Genomic DNA, 15,248 nt, shown 5'->3' with positions numbered 1-15,248 from the left:
TCGCGGGCTGCAGCCCGGAGAAGTAAATGATTGGTCCCAACAGGGGGACGCCGCTGGTTGGCTGTCTGCTGCCGCCAGAGGAAGGTGCTGATTGGTTGCTAGCTGCAGGAGGGCCATTCAAGGCAACGAACTTAGAGAGGGGATCGCTGAAGGTAAAATATAATCAATATAATGTAAAATAGAGAGAGATGGGGTAAAATGTAATCAATATATGTAAAATAGAGAAAGATGGGGTAACATATAATCAATATAATGTAAAATAGAGAGAGAATGGGGTAATATATAATCAATGTAATGTAACATAGAGCGACTGGAGAGGAAACAATCAAAATAATATAAAATGGAGAGAAACTGGGGTAAAATATACTCAAAATAATGTAACATAGAGAGACTGGGGTGAAATATCATTATAATGTAAAATATAGAGAAACTGGGGTAAAATATAATCAATGTCATGTAAAATATAGAGAAACTGGGGTAAAATATAATCAATGTCATGTAAAATAGAGAGAGGCCATGGTAAAATATAATCAATGTCATGTAAAATAGAGAGAGGCCATGGTAAAATATAATCAATGTCATGTAAAATAGAGAGAGGCCATGGTAAAATATAATCAATGTCATGTAAAATAGAGAGAGGCCATGGTAAAATATAATCAATGTCATGTAAAATAGAGAGAGGCCATGGTAAAATATAATCAATGTCATGTAAAATAGAGAAAGGATGGGGTAAAATATAATCAATGTCATGTAACATAGAGAAAGGATGGGGTAAAATATAATCCATGTCATGTAAAATAGAGAAAGGATGGGGTAAAATATAATCCATGTCATGTAAAATAGAGAAAGGATGGGGTAAAATATAATCCATGTCATGTAAAATAGAAGCAGGTGAATATGTGAGTGAAACTGAGCTAAAATATAGTTAATTCTTTTTATTCTTTCGTGGGATATGGGTGTCGCTAACAAGGCCAGCATTTATTGCCCATCCCTAATTACTCTTGCGAAGGTAGTGATGAGCCCCCTTTTTGAACCGCTGCAATCCATATGCTGTAGGTATACTCACTGGGAAAGTGTTTCAGGATTTTCATCTGTGCCAGTAAAGGAATGGCAACATAGTTCCAATCAGGTTGGTGTGTGGCATAGAGGGGAAGGTGGTGTCCCCGAGCATCTATTGCCCTTGTCCTTTGAGGTGGTAATAATTATGGGTTTGGAAAATGCTGTCGAAGGAGTGTTGGTGAGTTATTGCAGTGCATCTTGTAGATGGTACACAGTGCTGCCACTTTGCACTGATGGGGGGGGGGGGTATGATGATAAATGTTTAAGGTGCTGGATGGGGTGCCAACCAAACAAACTGCGATAGTGCTGAGCTTTTTGAGTATTGTTGGATTTGCACTCATCCAAGCAAGTGCAGAATGTTCCATTACACTCCTGACTTTTGTCTTGTAGATGGTAGAAAGGCTTGGGGAGTCAGGAGGTGAGTTACTCGCCACAGAATTCCGAACACCTGACCTGCACTTGTAGCTACAGCATTTGTATGGCTGGTCCAGTTAAGTTTCTAGGCAATGGTGATGCCTAAGATGTTGTAGTGGGAGTTCAGCGATGGTAATACAAATGAACATCAAGGGGAGATGGTTTGATTCTCTCTTGTTATATTACTTGCCATCTATCAGCCAAAACCTAAATGTTGTCCAGGCCTTGTTGCACACAGACAAGAACTGCTTCATTATTTGAGGAGTTGCGAATGGTGCTGAATATGACATCCCCACTTCTGACCTTAAGATGGAGGGAAGCTCATTGATGAAGCGGCTGAAGATGGTTGGGCCTAGGATGCTAGCTTGAGGAACTCCTGTAGTGATATCCTCAGGCCAAGGTGATTGACCTCCAACAACCACAGCCATCTTTTGTATGACTCTAGGCAGTGGAGAGCTTCGCCTCCCCCACCCCCATCAACTGATTCCCAATTCATCTTGCTAAGGGTCCTTGATGCTATATTTGGTAAAATGTTGCCTTAATATTAAGCACAGTCACTCTCACTTTCACTTCACCTGTGAATTTCAGCTGTTCTTTTCTTCATGTTTTGACTAAAGGTGTACTGAGATCTGGAGCTAAGTGGTCTTGGAGGAACCTAAAGTGAGCATTGGTGACCATAGATCAGGTTATTGGTGAGTAGGTGTTGTATAATAGTATAGTTGACTACACATTTCATCACTTTGATGATGATTGAGAGTAGGCAGGCTGATAGTTGAATAGACTGGATTTATCGTTTTTTTTTGTGGACAGGACAAGTGTCGAGTATAAGAGGGAGACGGGCGTTACGGACAGGAGAGAGTCAGACAAACAGCACTGATTTCCTCTTACCACCCATCCGTATGCAGAAGGTATTTTGAATTAGTATTTTTTTTAACAAATAGGCGGTGGTGTGTTTTACCATCAATCAGTTTTTGTGATCCAATTTACTAATAATCCACAGCAAACTAGAGTAGGATTAACTCAGAAGGTTAGTTTATTTTCCACATTCAAAACCCGGGTAAGGAGTGCTCACAACATCCCTCACACACAGCGCACATAGACACAGACATACACACAAATTTTATAGTACAAGAACCACTGAAATTAATATTAGTTCACGTGATTTCTGGAATCCAAAGTCAGAGTCCAGTTGCGTTTGAGCTCAGCTGGTGAAAGACCAGAGTTGTAGTATTTGTTTTTCTGTTGGTGCTGACCAAAGATGAAGTAGGTACACAGCAACTGGGTCGGTTCTGCAGGCAATGCTACAGAATCTTCCAGCAGAGACAGGTTTCGAGGTACAGGCTGTTTTTCTGCCTGGAGTGGCCTGCTTCTTGGTGACTCACCAGTTGGATGTTAAAACAGTAGACTAACTAGTTCTCATATAGAGATTTCAAAATGGTCACTGGATTTATGTGGCCTTCTTTCTCCACAATGGCTTCAAAAAGAGATGTTCGTCCAGACTCAGGAATGAGCTTTGATTCCAGGGCTGATGATGTCCCAGTCATTAATTGTTGAAAAAGATACCACCTATGTTGAGGGCCTGGTGTTTGGGAAGCAATTGTCTAACCAGTCACACTGACTCTGCTAGCAAGGTGAGCTTAACAGATGCAAACGTCATCCCTGTGGTTCCCTTTAAAGTGGGCTTGGACAGCCCTAGGTGTGATATAAATCTGTTAGCCTCTCAGTAGGTATAACAAGTTCTGAAGTGCCAGTTTCCTGGTCTTTTGTGATTACAAGCAAACGGTACAATGAGGTGTGAGATTCCAGAGCTGAGCAAAGACTTCTTTTGTTCTTGTAACTTCTGGGGATAGCTCCCAGACAAAGGGCCAACCATGTCGTCAGGTGACTTGTAGCAACCATCATTCTAGTTCAGCAGGAAATCCATTTTTAAAAATAATAATAAGGATAAAGATTTGGATATACAGTGTTGAGGTTTTTCTTGGAACCCAACAGGGGTAAAGTGCCGAGTGTGAAAAAGACCAGAATTAAGAGAGGTAAAGTACTGAATGCGTTAAGTGTAATGGGATTCTCTTATAAGAGAGGAGTAAAGTGCCCGGTTCAGAGACTATAACAGAGACTGGTTGAAGGGAAGTGCACAGTGGTATACTCCCAGGGGTTGGTATTAGGCCCAGTACTCCATTGACATATATTAATTACCTGATCTTGAATACAATGGGGTATTATTTGAAGTTTACAGGTGCACAAAACTGTACGAATAATAACAGAGTGAAGAAGATATAAATGGAGGTCAAGAGGCTGTAGATAGACTGGTGAGATGGACAATCACTGCCAGATCAAATTTAATGCAGAGAAGCATCCTGTTATCCTGTGAAAATATTCATGTTCAAATCTCTACAATCCCTTTCTTATATTTTACAAGGCCCCCTCAGATCTGTCCTGCCTTTTTTCCTCTTGGATGTTGTTTGGCTTTTGCCATGACTCTATGTTAAAGCTGTTTATTGTCCGCTGCTGTCCCTTTCTTCTGGGCAAAATCAGTTACTCCGATTGGTTAAACTAACCATGATGATTACACCCCTTTTTTTGGTGATTTGACAATGCTGAAGTTTCGCCTGTGTTACACAGATAGTCAATAAGCAGTAATGAAGGGAGTAAATACACAACATGTCTCTTTGCATCTTCCCTCTGCCTCTGATATGTGATTGTTTTTTTAACGGAGGCCACAATGTTTTTTATTTGGTTGCGCCATGTGCAGCAGTCCTGGGTCAGCTTCTCCCAGAGCTCGAAGTTGATATCAAACCTTCTAAGTGAAGCCTTCAGAATATTGTAGTGCTGCCTTTGACTGGCATGACATGAGATTGCATTCCAGATTCAAACTCTCCATAGAAGATTCGCTTTTTAAAAATTATTCGTTCATGGGACATGGGCATCACTGGCTGGGCCAGCATTTATTGCCCATCCCTAATTGACCTTGTTCAGAGAGCATTTAAGAGTCAACCACATTGCTTTGGGCCTGGAGTCATATGTGGGCCAGACCAGGTAAGGACAGCAGATTTCCTTCCCTAAAAGGCATTAGTTAACCAGATGGGTGTTTTTATGACAATCAACAATGATTTCATGGTCATCATCAAACTTTTGATTCCAGATTTTTTATTGATTTCAAATTCCATCATCTGCCGTGGTTCCCGGAGTATTACCCTGGACCTTTGGATTACTAATCCAGTGACAATACCACTTTGCCACCTCCTCCCCAGTGAGTGAGCATCAGACATTCTGGCTACATGACCAGCCCAACTCAGTTGTGACTGTCTCAAAATGGTGTGCATGCTTAGCATGCCAGCTCAAGTGAGCACCTCTGTGTCTGGTATTTTGTCCTGCCATCTGATCTTCAGAAGCTTCCAAAAGCAACTCAAGTGAAAGTGATTGTGCTTCTTGGTACGACACTGGTACATGGGTCCAAGTTATGCATGTGTAGAGCAGGGTGGGCAGGATTATTACTCAATAGACTTTCGGTTTGTGGGGTAGACATATTCTTTCATTCCCAGACTGATATTCAAAGCCTGCTGAAGGCTACACTTGCTTTGGTAATTCTTGCATGTGCCTCGTTGTCAATGTAGACAGCTGGAGAGAGTGTGCTGCTGAGATAAGTGAACTTATCTACAGCTGACCGGTTCTGGTCATGGGCTGAAACTTTGGGCTCGAGGTAGGGCTTTCCTGGAGCAGACTGGTATGTTATTTTACTTTTCTTTCTGGTGATCGTAAGGCCGGAGTTGTCGCATGCATTGGAGAACACTACATGTCCAGCTCTGAATCAGCAGCTAGTGAAGAGTCAACAAACAGGAAATTGCTAAGTGTGTCCTTGGAGACCTTGGTCTATGCCTGGAGTCATCTCAGGTTGAGCAGTTTCCCTTCCATGTGATAGCTGATTTCAAGTCTAAGATCACCAAAATAAAAAGTATCTGAGAGCTTGGCAGAGAAATATGCTGAAGAGGTTTGACAATAGCATGCAGTCCTGTTTAACTCCATTAGTGACTGGAAATAGGTCGGGAGAGTTGCCATCATCCAGGATACCCGTGAGCATGCCTCCATGGAACTGTTGAACCATTGTGATGAATCTTTCAACTCATGAATCCAAACCACTTGTCAAATGGAAATTGGAGCAGCTGACTGAGTTGAATTAGTCTCAGTTAGCCAGTCGGGCTGGTTCCAGTTGAATTATTTGCAGTTTACCAATTAACCTGGCCCCAGTTGAAAATTATTTAGGCCCCTGTTGTGACCAGTTGGACTGGTTTAATTTTACTATCTCAACTGGTTCCATTTGAGACCAGCCAAGTATCCAAAACTTGCGAAAGGGGAAAACTAGAAAATGAATTCACCTACTCTATTATGTTCACATAAGTACTGCTAATAAGTGTAAAAAACTATCTAAGGGTCAGTGTAGTATAAAACATCCTCTCCGCAGATGCTGTCAGACCTGCTGAGTTTTTCCAGGTATTTTTGTTTTTGTTCTAGATTTCCAGCATCCGCAGTATTTTGCTTTTATAAAACATTCTTGACTGGACAGTGGTTTTATCTATTGCGATGAAGAATAACACAAAACACATGGTGCAAAAATCAAATAAACAGTGCAGAAACCAAAAATAAACTGAACATAGTTAAAGTGCAAAAATGTTAAATACTAAACTTGAACATTATTTATATTATTGAAACGGGATGGTTTGCCTGATTTTTGGCCTCCCAATTTTCTCTGAGATACTGTGTAACACTCTTGCGACAGCCCTGCGATGAAACAAAAACAGTTTGACACATAAAACATAAACAGTTAAACACAGAGTGCAGACAGAAACCAACCAAGAAAAACAGTTAAAGTGTAGAAATGTTAAATTGCAGCTGTTAATCAAAGTGCAGAACTTAAGCAGTTATTCACATTTAGGAACATGGGACTTAGGAGCAGGAGTAGGCCATTTGGCCTTCCGAGCCTACTCTGCCATTCGACGGCTCATCTGGTTGTGGTCTCAAATCCACTTTCCTGCCTGCCCCCTGTAACCCTTGACTCCCTTGTTTATCAGACTCAGCGTTGAATAAATCCAATGACCCTCCCTCCAATGCTTCCATGAGAAGAGAATTCCACAGATCAACAACCCTCTTGAGAAAAAAATTCCCCTAATTTCCATCTTAAAAGATCTCCCTTTTATTCTTTAACTGTGTCCCCTGGTTCTAGTCTCCCCCACAAGAGGAAACAATCCTCCCAGTATCCACCCTATCAAGTCCCCTCTGTTAGACGTTAGATGATTCATCGGATTTTGGTCTTTAGCACAGCCGTTGCCCACATATTCAGGTAAGGCAGGGTTTAAAATGTGTTTAGTTAATCTTGTAGTTCACTGTCAGCTATTTGATCTGTTGTTACAGAAAAGGCAGTAGAGTTTGTGGATATGTCCCGGCCTGGTAATGCCCATTTAGTGAAAACCTCCAATTCACCACATCTTGATTCCCAACTTGCTACATGTGGCTGATGAACTGTATAAAGTTCTTTTTACTTGTTTAATTTGTATCTAACTGGAGTTGAGGAGTGTATGCACAATGCATGTTTTTTACTGACTCCGGAAGTTCAGGAACAGTTCACCGATGCTTAGTTTAAGTTGCACCAGAGCCACTTGGCTCCAGATCTCATTAAAGCCTTGGTCCAAACATGGAGAAAATAACTGAACTCCAGAGGTGAGGCAAGAGTGAATGCCCCTTAACATTAAGGCTGCATTTGAGCATGTGGAATTATAGAGCCCTAGCAAAATTGAAGTTAATGCTAATTAGGGAGGAAACTCTCACTGATCAGAATCATACTTAGCAAAAGGAAGATGGTTGAAGATCATCATCTCAGCCCCAGGGTATTGCTGCATGAATTCCCCAGGGTAAGTGCCCTAGGCACATCCATCTTCAGTTGTTTCAGCAATGATCTCTCCATAATAAGGTTTGAAGTGGGGTGTTCACTGATGATTGCACAGTGTTCAATTCCATTCGCAACTCCTCAAATATTGATGCAGCCTGTGCCCACTTGCAGCAAGACCTGGACAGCATTCAGGCTTGGGCTGATAAACGGCACTTAACATTTGTGCCACACAAGTGTCAGACAATTACCATCTCCCCTTAATGCGCAACAGCATTGCCATCGCTGAATCCCTTGCCATCAACTTCCTGGGGGTTACCATATATCAGAAACTGAACTTAACTGGACAAGTTACATAAATACTGTAGCCACAGGATTAAGTCAGAGACTGGGAATTCTGCAGTGAGTAACTCAATCCCTGACTCCCGAGTCACAAGTCAGGAGTATGATGAAATACCCCCAACTTGGCTGGGTGAGTGCAGCTTAAACAACACTCGAGAAGCTCCCGTCATCAAAGACAAAATATCCTGTTTGACCAGCATCCCATTAACCATTTCAAACATTCACACTTTTCACCACCAGCGCACAGTGACAGCAGTGTGTACCATCTACAAGACTACTGCAGCAACTTATGAACCCATGACCTTTATAACCTAGAAGGACAAGGTCAGCAGACGTATGGGAACACCACCATCTGCATATTCCCCTTGAAATCATACACCATCATGAGTTGGAACTAAATCACCGTTCCTTCACCGTTGCTCTGTCAAAATCCTGGAACTCCTTCCTTAACAGCACTTGTGGGTGTACCTACACCAGGTGGACTCCAGTGGCTCAAGAATATGGCTCACTACCACCCTCTCAAGGGCAGTTAGGGATGAGCAATAAATGCTGGCCTAGCCAGCAATGCTTACATTCATGAATGAATATGAAAAAGTTGAGTCATTTAACATAGTTATAATTTCAGCTTTTCATCCTGTATAAGATATTGCACAAAATATGTTTGCCTAACTAGAAATTGGTTTCTGTTGTGTGTACAATGAAAAATCCAATTCTGCAAGATATGTTACTTGATCAATGGATACAATAGCTAAATGAATTATATAGAGATCCTCACTTGATTATTGTGGTTCTGCAGAAGCAGGACATATAAGCAGATATGATACAGTGACTGGTGCATTGCAGTTGGCACAACTTGCTTAGGCTAAGTAGCATTTCAAGGATACCTGATTAATAAGGAAAGATGCACAGAAAAGATTACTTTTATATTAAAAAAAATCAGCCTCAACAAGTGACCAGTAAAGAGTTGATCCTCCATGTGAGGAGACCTACTAAAGTACTTGTTTCATTTACTTAACTTAAGTCTGCAAATAAAACATTTATTTTTCTAAGAAGCAATCCAAAGTACCACAGGGTCTTTTACAAACTTCTCTCCAAGCTCTCTCTGAGGACGTGCTGCACTTACATACTTCTAATTACAGCCCTTTTTTGCAACACTTTAATTGAAATTTTCCATTGCCTACATGTACTGAACATCTTTAATTCAAAAATGGTTCATGTGAGCTCCATTGAAGGGAATCCTTTTTTTTAAATCTTATTACCAGTTTTAATTCAGTGATAATGAATTTTTGGAGAAGAGATGCTATCAGTTATATGTCCATTTCTACAGTGTTTTTAATAGTCTTTTGGTAGTACAGAACTTGATTGCTGAAAATAGAAACGTGTCGAAACTTTTCATCTTGCACTCATCAGGACACTTCACAAGAATACCATTATAAGGGGAATCAGCTATTTATACTGTATGTGAAGAGAGTACTGATTGGTTGGCAAATGGACTCTGATTGGTAGAGGCATTACTATGGAGAATGCATCAGTGATGGTGACTGACAATTAACTGTCAAGCATTGTTTGAAATTTAAACCAGACAGCTTGACCCTGATTGGTCAAGGCATTGCCCTGAGGAATGAGTCAGCAAATGGCTGTCACTTATTTTGTTTAGCTGAAACAGAAGCAATGTGTATACATGTTCTTTCTGTCTGCAAAGAAGTGAGCCCTGTGTATTGACATTAGCTTCCAGTAGACGCAAATGCACCACACTGTGAGCCCAACTGACAATCTTAAATTGGTTGTCAGCATAATTCTTAGTACATTAAGAATTATTTAGCAAATGTTGTCCAACCGCGGAATAACATCTGATGTTGGCCACTGTGTTTTGAGTTTTGCAAACACAGGCTGTTGGCTATGGTCTGTACCTTGCCCATTGCGAACATCAGCTGGGACATGCTGTTTGATACGATCCGCTAGTCTTTGGGAAGTACAGCCTACATACCTGCCATCACAAGGGCACTGAAATTCATATACCGCATTACCTATTTGTGTGATAGGCAGAACATCTTTTTGGCTTGACAGCAGCATCCTGTTATTAACGAATACCACTAGTGTTGCTACTGCAGAGTAGCAGTGTGAAACAGGTGACAACATTAGATGCAATTCCACGATTGGACAACATTTGCTAAATAATCCTCAGTGTGGTAAGAATTACGCTGACAACTAATTTAAGATTGTCAGTCAGGCTTGCAGTGTGGTGCATTTGCATGTGCTGGAAGCTACATATATTAATACACAGGGCCCTGTTCTTTGCAGACAGAAAGAACATGTACAAACATTGCGCCTGTTTCAGCTAAACAAAACAAGTGACAGCCATTTGCTGACTCATTCCTCAGGGCAATGCTTTAACCAATCAGAATTTCAAACAATGCTTGACAGTTAATTGTCAATCACCATCACTGGTGCATTCTCCATGGCAATAGCTCTACCAATCAGAGTTCACTTGCCAACCACTGTCTTCACATACAGCATAAATTGTTGTTTCCCTTTATTCATAATCTTGCAAAGCGCCCTCATGAGTGGAAGATGAAAAGCTTTGAAATGCCTCACCTTTCAGCAATAGTATTTTTAAGTGGAAAAATGTGTCAAAGTGTTTCATAGAAACATAAGCAAAAAATAACTCGCTTGACTTTTTAAAAAAAAAAGTATTGTTTATTTTTGCATCTAGATTCTTGTTTTCCCAATGATAAACAACTGGAAGTGGAAAGGTGTTGCATACTATTAAAAAGGGGTAATGGGAGATCTGAAGAGTGAGACCAGGTTACACGTAACACCAGACACACCTGGGCGACCTCCTGTCTCAAACCCTTTTGAGAGCCCCAGTGATTATGCAAGTTTGCATGAGCCAGTGGTTCCCAGTCCTTCTGTCTTCAGATTGGTGAAAACACCTGACTCACAGGTTAGTTTGACACTCTTCAAAGGGAGAATTCTTTTTTCTTATGTTGCAAACACACTGTTATATTTTAATGATTTTTTTGGGTTCTGTACGTAAAACTAATTAGCAATGCTGTATTTTAAGTTGGCTGTTTTAGAAGAAAAGATATATACCATATAAAAGCTATATTTGAAAGCATTATCCCAGATTGGATTAGCTAGTACTAAAATTAGTCATTGATAAATAGATGGATAGGAGGGAGAAGAAATGTTTAAAAGCAAGGAAGACACTGGATGTTGTTTTGTCTTTAAATTTACACTTGTTTGGGATGACTTAATATTTTGTCAGTTTGAAAATTGCCAGAAGAAATGCATATTCTCCAGCTTAGTCCAGAATCTTGAGCACATAATTGAGGCTGGCAATGCAGTGCAGCACTGATGGACTGCTATACTGTTGGAGGTGTCGTCTTTTATTGCTGTTTTGAGACTTATCAGTGTGTAAATGCAAACATACGAATTGGAGTAGACCACTCGGCCCCTCAAGCCTGCTCCGCCATTCAATAAGAACATGGCTGATCTGAATGTAACCTCAACCCCACATTCCTGCTTATCCCTAACAACCTTTCACCTCCTTGTTAATCAAGAATCTATCTAGCTGGTTGCTGTGTTCCTTACATTCCAACAGTGACTACAATTCAAAAAACTTTGGGATGTCCTGAGGTCTTGAAAAGCAGTATATAAATGTAACTTATTTTTCGCATCTGGTGAATGGCTTGAAAATATGCTACTTTCCTTACTTAGACACCTGGAAAATTCAGATGGTCCATTGGAGAGCTAGCCGTCTTGCATCCAATTGAAATTGACCCAGAAGATGTTCACCAGCAGTCTGCATACATGAGCTGCACCAGGTTACCAGTTTTATTTTACTATGAGTTGCAGTCATTAAATTGGTATATGTATATGTCTTTTGATACTCTTTCTCATCTATTTAAATTACATATGTGGTATAATTTTGTTTGCCATTCAGGAGGAGGAGCTTATGAGGCACTCACTCTTGAGCTGTTTTCTTGCTTAATTTAAATTCAGAATGATTTCATAATGTTAGCATTTCTTCAATTAGTTCAGTAAGTCACCCATCATATTTTCTCCATAGCATTGCAATTTTTTGCATCTAGGATTGCATAGTGGATTAGACTTAATTTGACCTGTATTGACTTTAAGTTTTAATTCCACATTATAGTGTACTTCTACCAGTATATTGCTGAAAAGGGACACTTGTTGTCGAAGCTTTTTGTCTTGCAGTCATTAGGACAATTCACAAGAATATCAAATGTAAAGCGAACAACAATTTGGTTGTTCCCTTTACATTTGGTGTTCTTGAGAATTGTCCTAATGAGTGCAAGATCAAAAGCTTCAACAACATGTCTTTTTTCAGCAATACTCAAGTTCTGTACTACCCAACGACCACCAGTATATCATTATTTCCAATATCCCTTTTGCTAATGAGATAGGTATTTGAAGTGTGGGTCTTTCCAATTATGGTCTGCCCAGATATAAACCGCACAGTCTTGATTGTTCATTATCTGCATTGGTTGAGGGCTAAAACTTCTAATCACAATATTGTCTGATTCTAAAGTAGTAAGCTACAACAATGAGCAAAACAATATCTCTTAGGTTCAAAAATGTGGATAAAAAAAATTAAAAAGTTAAAAACATGCATAGAATTCGTTGTTATATTACCATAGGGAAAGATATTTTTTCTTTGTACAGTGCTAGAAGTTAGTTTCAAAATCAGCAGACTTGTGGCGATAATATTACCTTTTAAAATGTATTTTTTTTGTTTGTTTATGCTTTTAGATTAGATAATGATATTGAGGCAAGGAAACAAAAAGCCATTGAAGAAGTAAGTGCTTAGACCAAAATGAGGAAAATGTTTTGGTGTGATATTAATTTTAGGTAAAATCCTGCTAGCAGGTCTCGCTGAAACTAGTTAAAAACCTTCTCAAGGGACTGATTTTACGCAGTTCTTGAAGTACAATTCATTCATCCACATACATTTGATCTTGGGTATATAGTTCAATTTTTTTAAAGTTCAGCAACGCATACCAAATTTAGATAACGGGAAGAAAATTAAAACATTTAATTCATTTTTTCAGATTTAATAACCAATGCACAATTTGAATTTTCAACATTTTTAGTTGTTTAATTAAATAGATTAAATTAATTAAATTTTATTAATAATTAAATTGATTGAATTGTTTAATAATGTCAATTTTTTAAATTGTCTCCGAATTATAGAATGATAAAGAGTCGAAGGAAACCATTCAGGTCATCCTGCCTTTGATAGAACTGTTCAGCTCTCATGCTGTTTCTTCATAGCTCCACACATGTTTTCCCTTCCAGAGTTTATCCAATTTCCTTTTGAAAGTTACTGCTGAATCTGCCTCCGTCACTCATTCAGATCATGCATTCCAGATCTCAGTAACACACGATGTTTTAAAAAATCTCATGTCATTTCTGGTTTGTTGTCAGTCACTTTAAGTCATCTCTTTTCTGGTTACTGATCCCTCTGCCACTGGAGATAATTAATTTACGCTATCAAAATCCCTCATGATTTTAAACACCTCAATCAAATCTCCTCTTACTCTTCTCTGCTTTAAGAAAAGTCCCAGCTTCTCCAGTCTCTATATAATTGAAGTCCCTCATCCATGGTACCATTCTGGTAAATATCTTCTGCACTCTCTCCAAGGCTTTGACATGCTTCCTTAAAGTATTTATTTGATTACTGTAGATCTGTGGCAGTATGTTTCATTAGTGTATTATCATTTGTAATGACTGGGCTATCAGACTTGGCTTTGTTCTGTGCAAATATTAGATGGGTACTGCTGTATTTATTTTCAGGTTGATTGTCATTCTTGAACTCTAGAAAGCCAGTCATGCCGATGAGGGAGATCCTAGTGGATCATGTCTTGGGGTAGCAGTTGAGAAAAATGTGGCTGGTTTCTGCCAACGTTATTACATACCATGGCACTATGTAGACAGCGAAGAGACAAACTTGGTGCATAAGTTGCATCACAGACACTGGCGCAGGATTCAGTATCTTGAGCAGAGTTAGTGAAGTCTTGTGGCTTTTATTAATTTTGTACCTGAGGAGGTAGACGTTAAAAGTTCTACTGTGGATTGGTTTGCCATATAAACTTTCTGCTGCTGGTTCCATGTTTATTTGCTATCTGATAGTTAATAATAATAATGTGATTTCTGCTTGACCCTGGACAATATTGCCCTGTCGAATATTGTGTGGATAATATCACACCTCATTTTGTAGGAGTAAGGGCTTGCTTACAGGAGCAGCATTTAGCACAGCTTATGAGAGGAATATCTGGTGAAACCCTAAAACTATATCAATTTAAGTAGTGATCCAATACCATGTTGTAATATTACTTGAACATTAACCTTGAGTTTAAGATTTCAGTATGTAATGTATTCTGACTTATCTGACTTTTGTTCACTTGTAGTTTTTCCTGAATAGTGTCATTGTCCCTTCTCCTTGGACTCAAGCTGAGGGGAAACCAATTGCACAGTCCCATCGAGCCAAGTGTGAGTTCTTTGAAAATACCTGAATTTTAGTGATTACTTTTTACTTTTATGTAAAGAACAAAATTCTCACATGGGCTTCCTTCACAAAAGTAGACTTAAGTTCATAGATGAGGGGAATAGAGGAGATGTTGTCTATGGTGACAGCTTATATTTCTCATTCAGTTGGTTTGCATGCTATTCATTATTGGCTCAATATGTTAGATTCTGACAAAATCAATAATTATGTAATAAGTTAAAAATCTCTGCATGCTAGATACCTAAAATGGGGACATTAAGCACAAAGGTGAAGGATTAGTTTGGTGCAAGATGTTGTACTGAGTGTGCAAGATTTAAAAATGTTCAGGGAATTTAAAAAGTAAATGATGCATAATTCAGTTTGATTCAGCACAGCAAATTAGAGCAAAGTAGCTGTGTTTGCCTGAGTACAAACGTATCCACTTTATTTTTTTCATCACAGCATTATATAATTTAAAACTCAGAACTTTTTTTTCCTTAAATCAATAAATTGGATTTCCACTTTGTTTTCCAACGTAACACTTTCTTATGAATTGGACCAAAGTTTGCTGAGGCAATTGCCATTTTACCTGATATTTCATGAGACACCTTCCTGATATCTGAGCGGATAAATGGTCACACAGACCAACGTAGTCCCAGATTTGCTAGGTGTCCAAAGGGTAGGAAATGGAGGCAAAAATACCCAGAGTTACCATCTCTAATCTCAGTACAATAATGCCTTTGGTCAGCAGTGTGTGTTTGTTGGTTCAGGCTCATCTTTGCTTGTGTGTGCACACAATCAAATACTTTCCTGATACTGTCGAGGCTTACATATTATATACTTTAGGATGCTGGTGCTTCCCAGTATCCCATTGTGAGCTTAAAAGCAAAATACTGTAGATGCTGGAGATCTGAAATGAAAACAGAAAGTGGTGGAAAAGCTCAGCAGGTCAGGCAGCACCTGTGGAGAGAGAAACAGTTAATGTTTTGAGAGAAGAGTTATATTGGACTCAAAATGTCAACTCTGTTTCTCTCTCCACAGATG

General features: G+C 39.4%; 1 protein-coding gene across 6 annotated transcripts in view; it reads left to right on the top strand.

Annotated features, from left to right (window-relative positions):
- Positions 1-75: 75 nt before the first annotated feature.
- bora (bora aurora kinase A activator) overlaps positions 76-15,248 on the top strand; it is a 33,423-nt gene continuing 18,250 nt past the window's right edge. For 3 of the 6 annotated variants that reach the window (XM_041199522.1, XM_041199523.1, XM_041199519.1), the window contains exons 1-7: positions 76-152; positions 2,091-2,165; positions 2,284-2,381; positions 10,407-10,637; positions 11,414-11,520; positions 12,470-12,515; positions 14,128-14,209. In XM_041199522.1, coding sequence (XP_041055456.1) covers positions 10,473-10,637; positions 11,414-11,520; positions 12,470-12,515; positions 14,128-14,209 — 400 coding nt within the window. In that variant the 5' untranslated portion in view covers positions 76-152; positions 2,091-2,165; positions 2,284-2,381; positions 10,407-10,472. The remainder of the gene's footprint in view (positions 153-2,090; positions 2,166-2,283; positions 2,382-10,406; positions 10,638-11,413; positions 11,521-12,469; positions 12,516-14,127; positions 14,210-15,248) is intronic. The other 3 variants (XM_041199521.1, XM_041199520.1, XM_041199524.1) reach the window with 3 other exon arrangements.

Source organism: Carcharodon carcharias, chromosome 11 (assembly GCF_017639515.1).
Source record: "Carcharodon carcharias isolate sCarCar2 chromosome 11, sCarCar2.pri, whole genome shotgun sequence".
NCBI classification, from domain to species: Eukaryota; Metazoa; Chordata; class Chondrichthyes; order Lamniformes; family Lamnidae; genus Carcharodon; species Carcharodon carcharias.
Note: the sequence above shows the minus strand (reverse complement) of the source record. Positions and strands in the feature narration are given on the sequence as shown.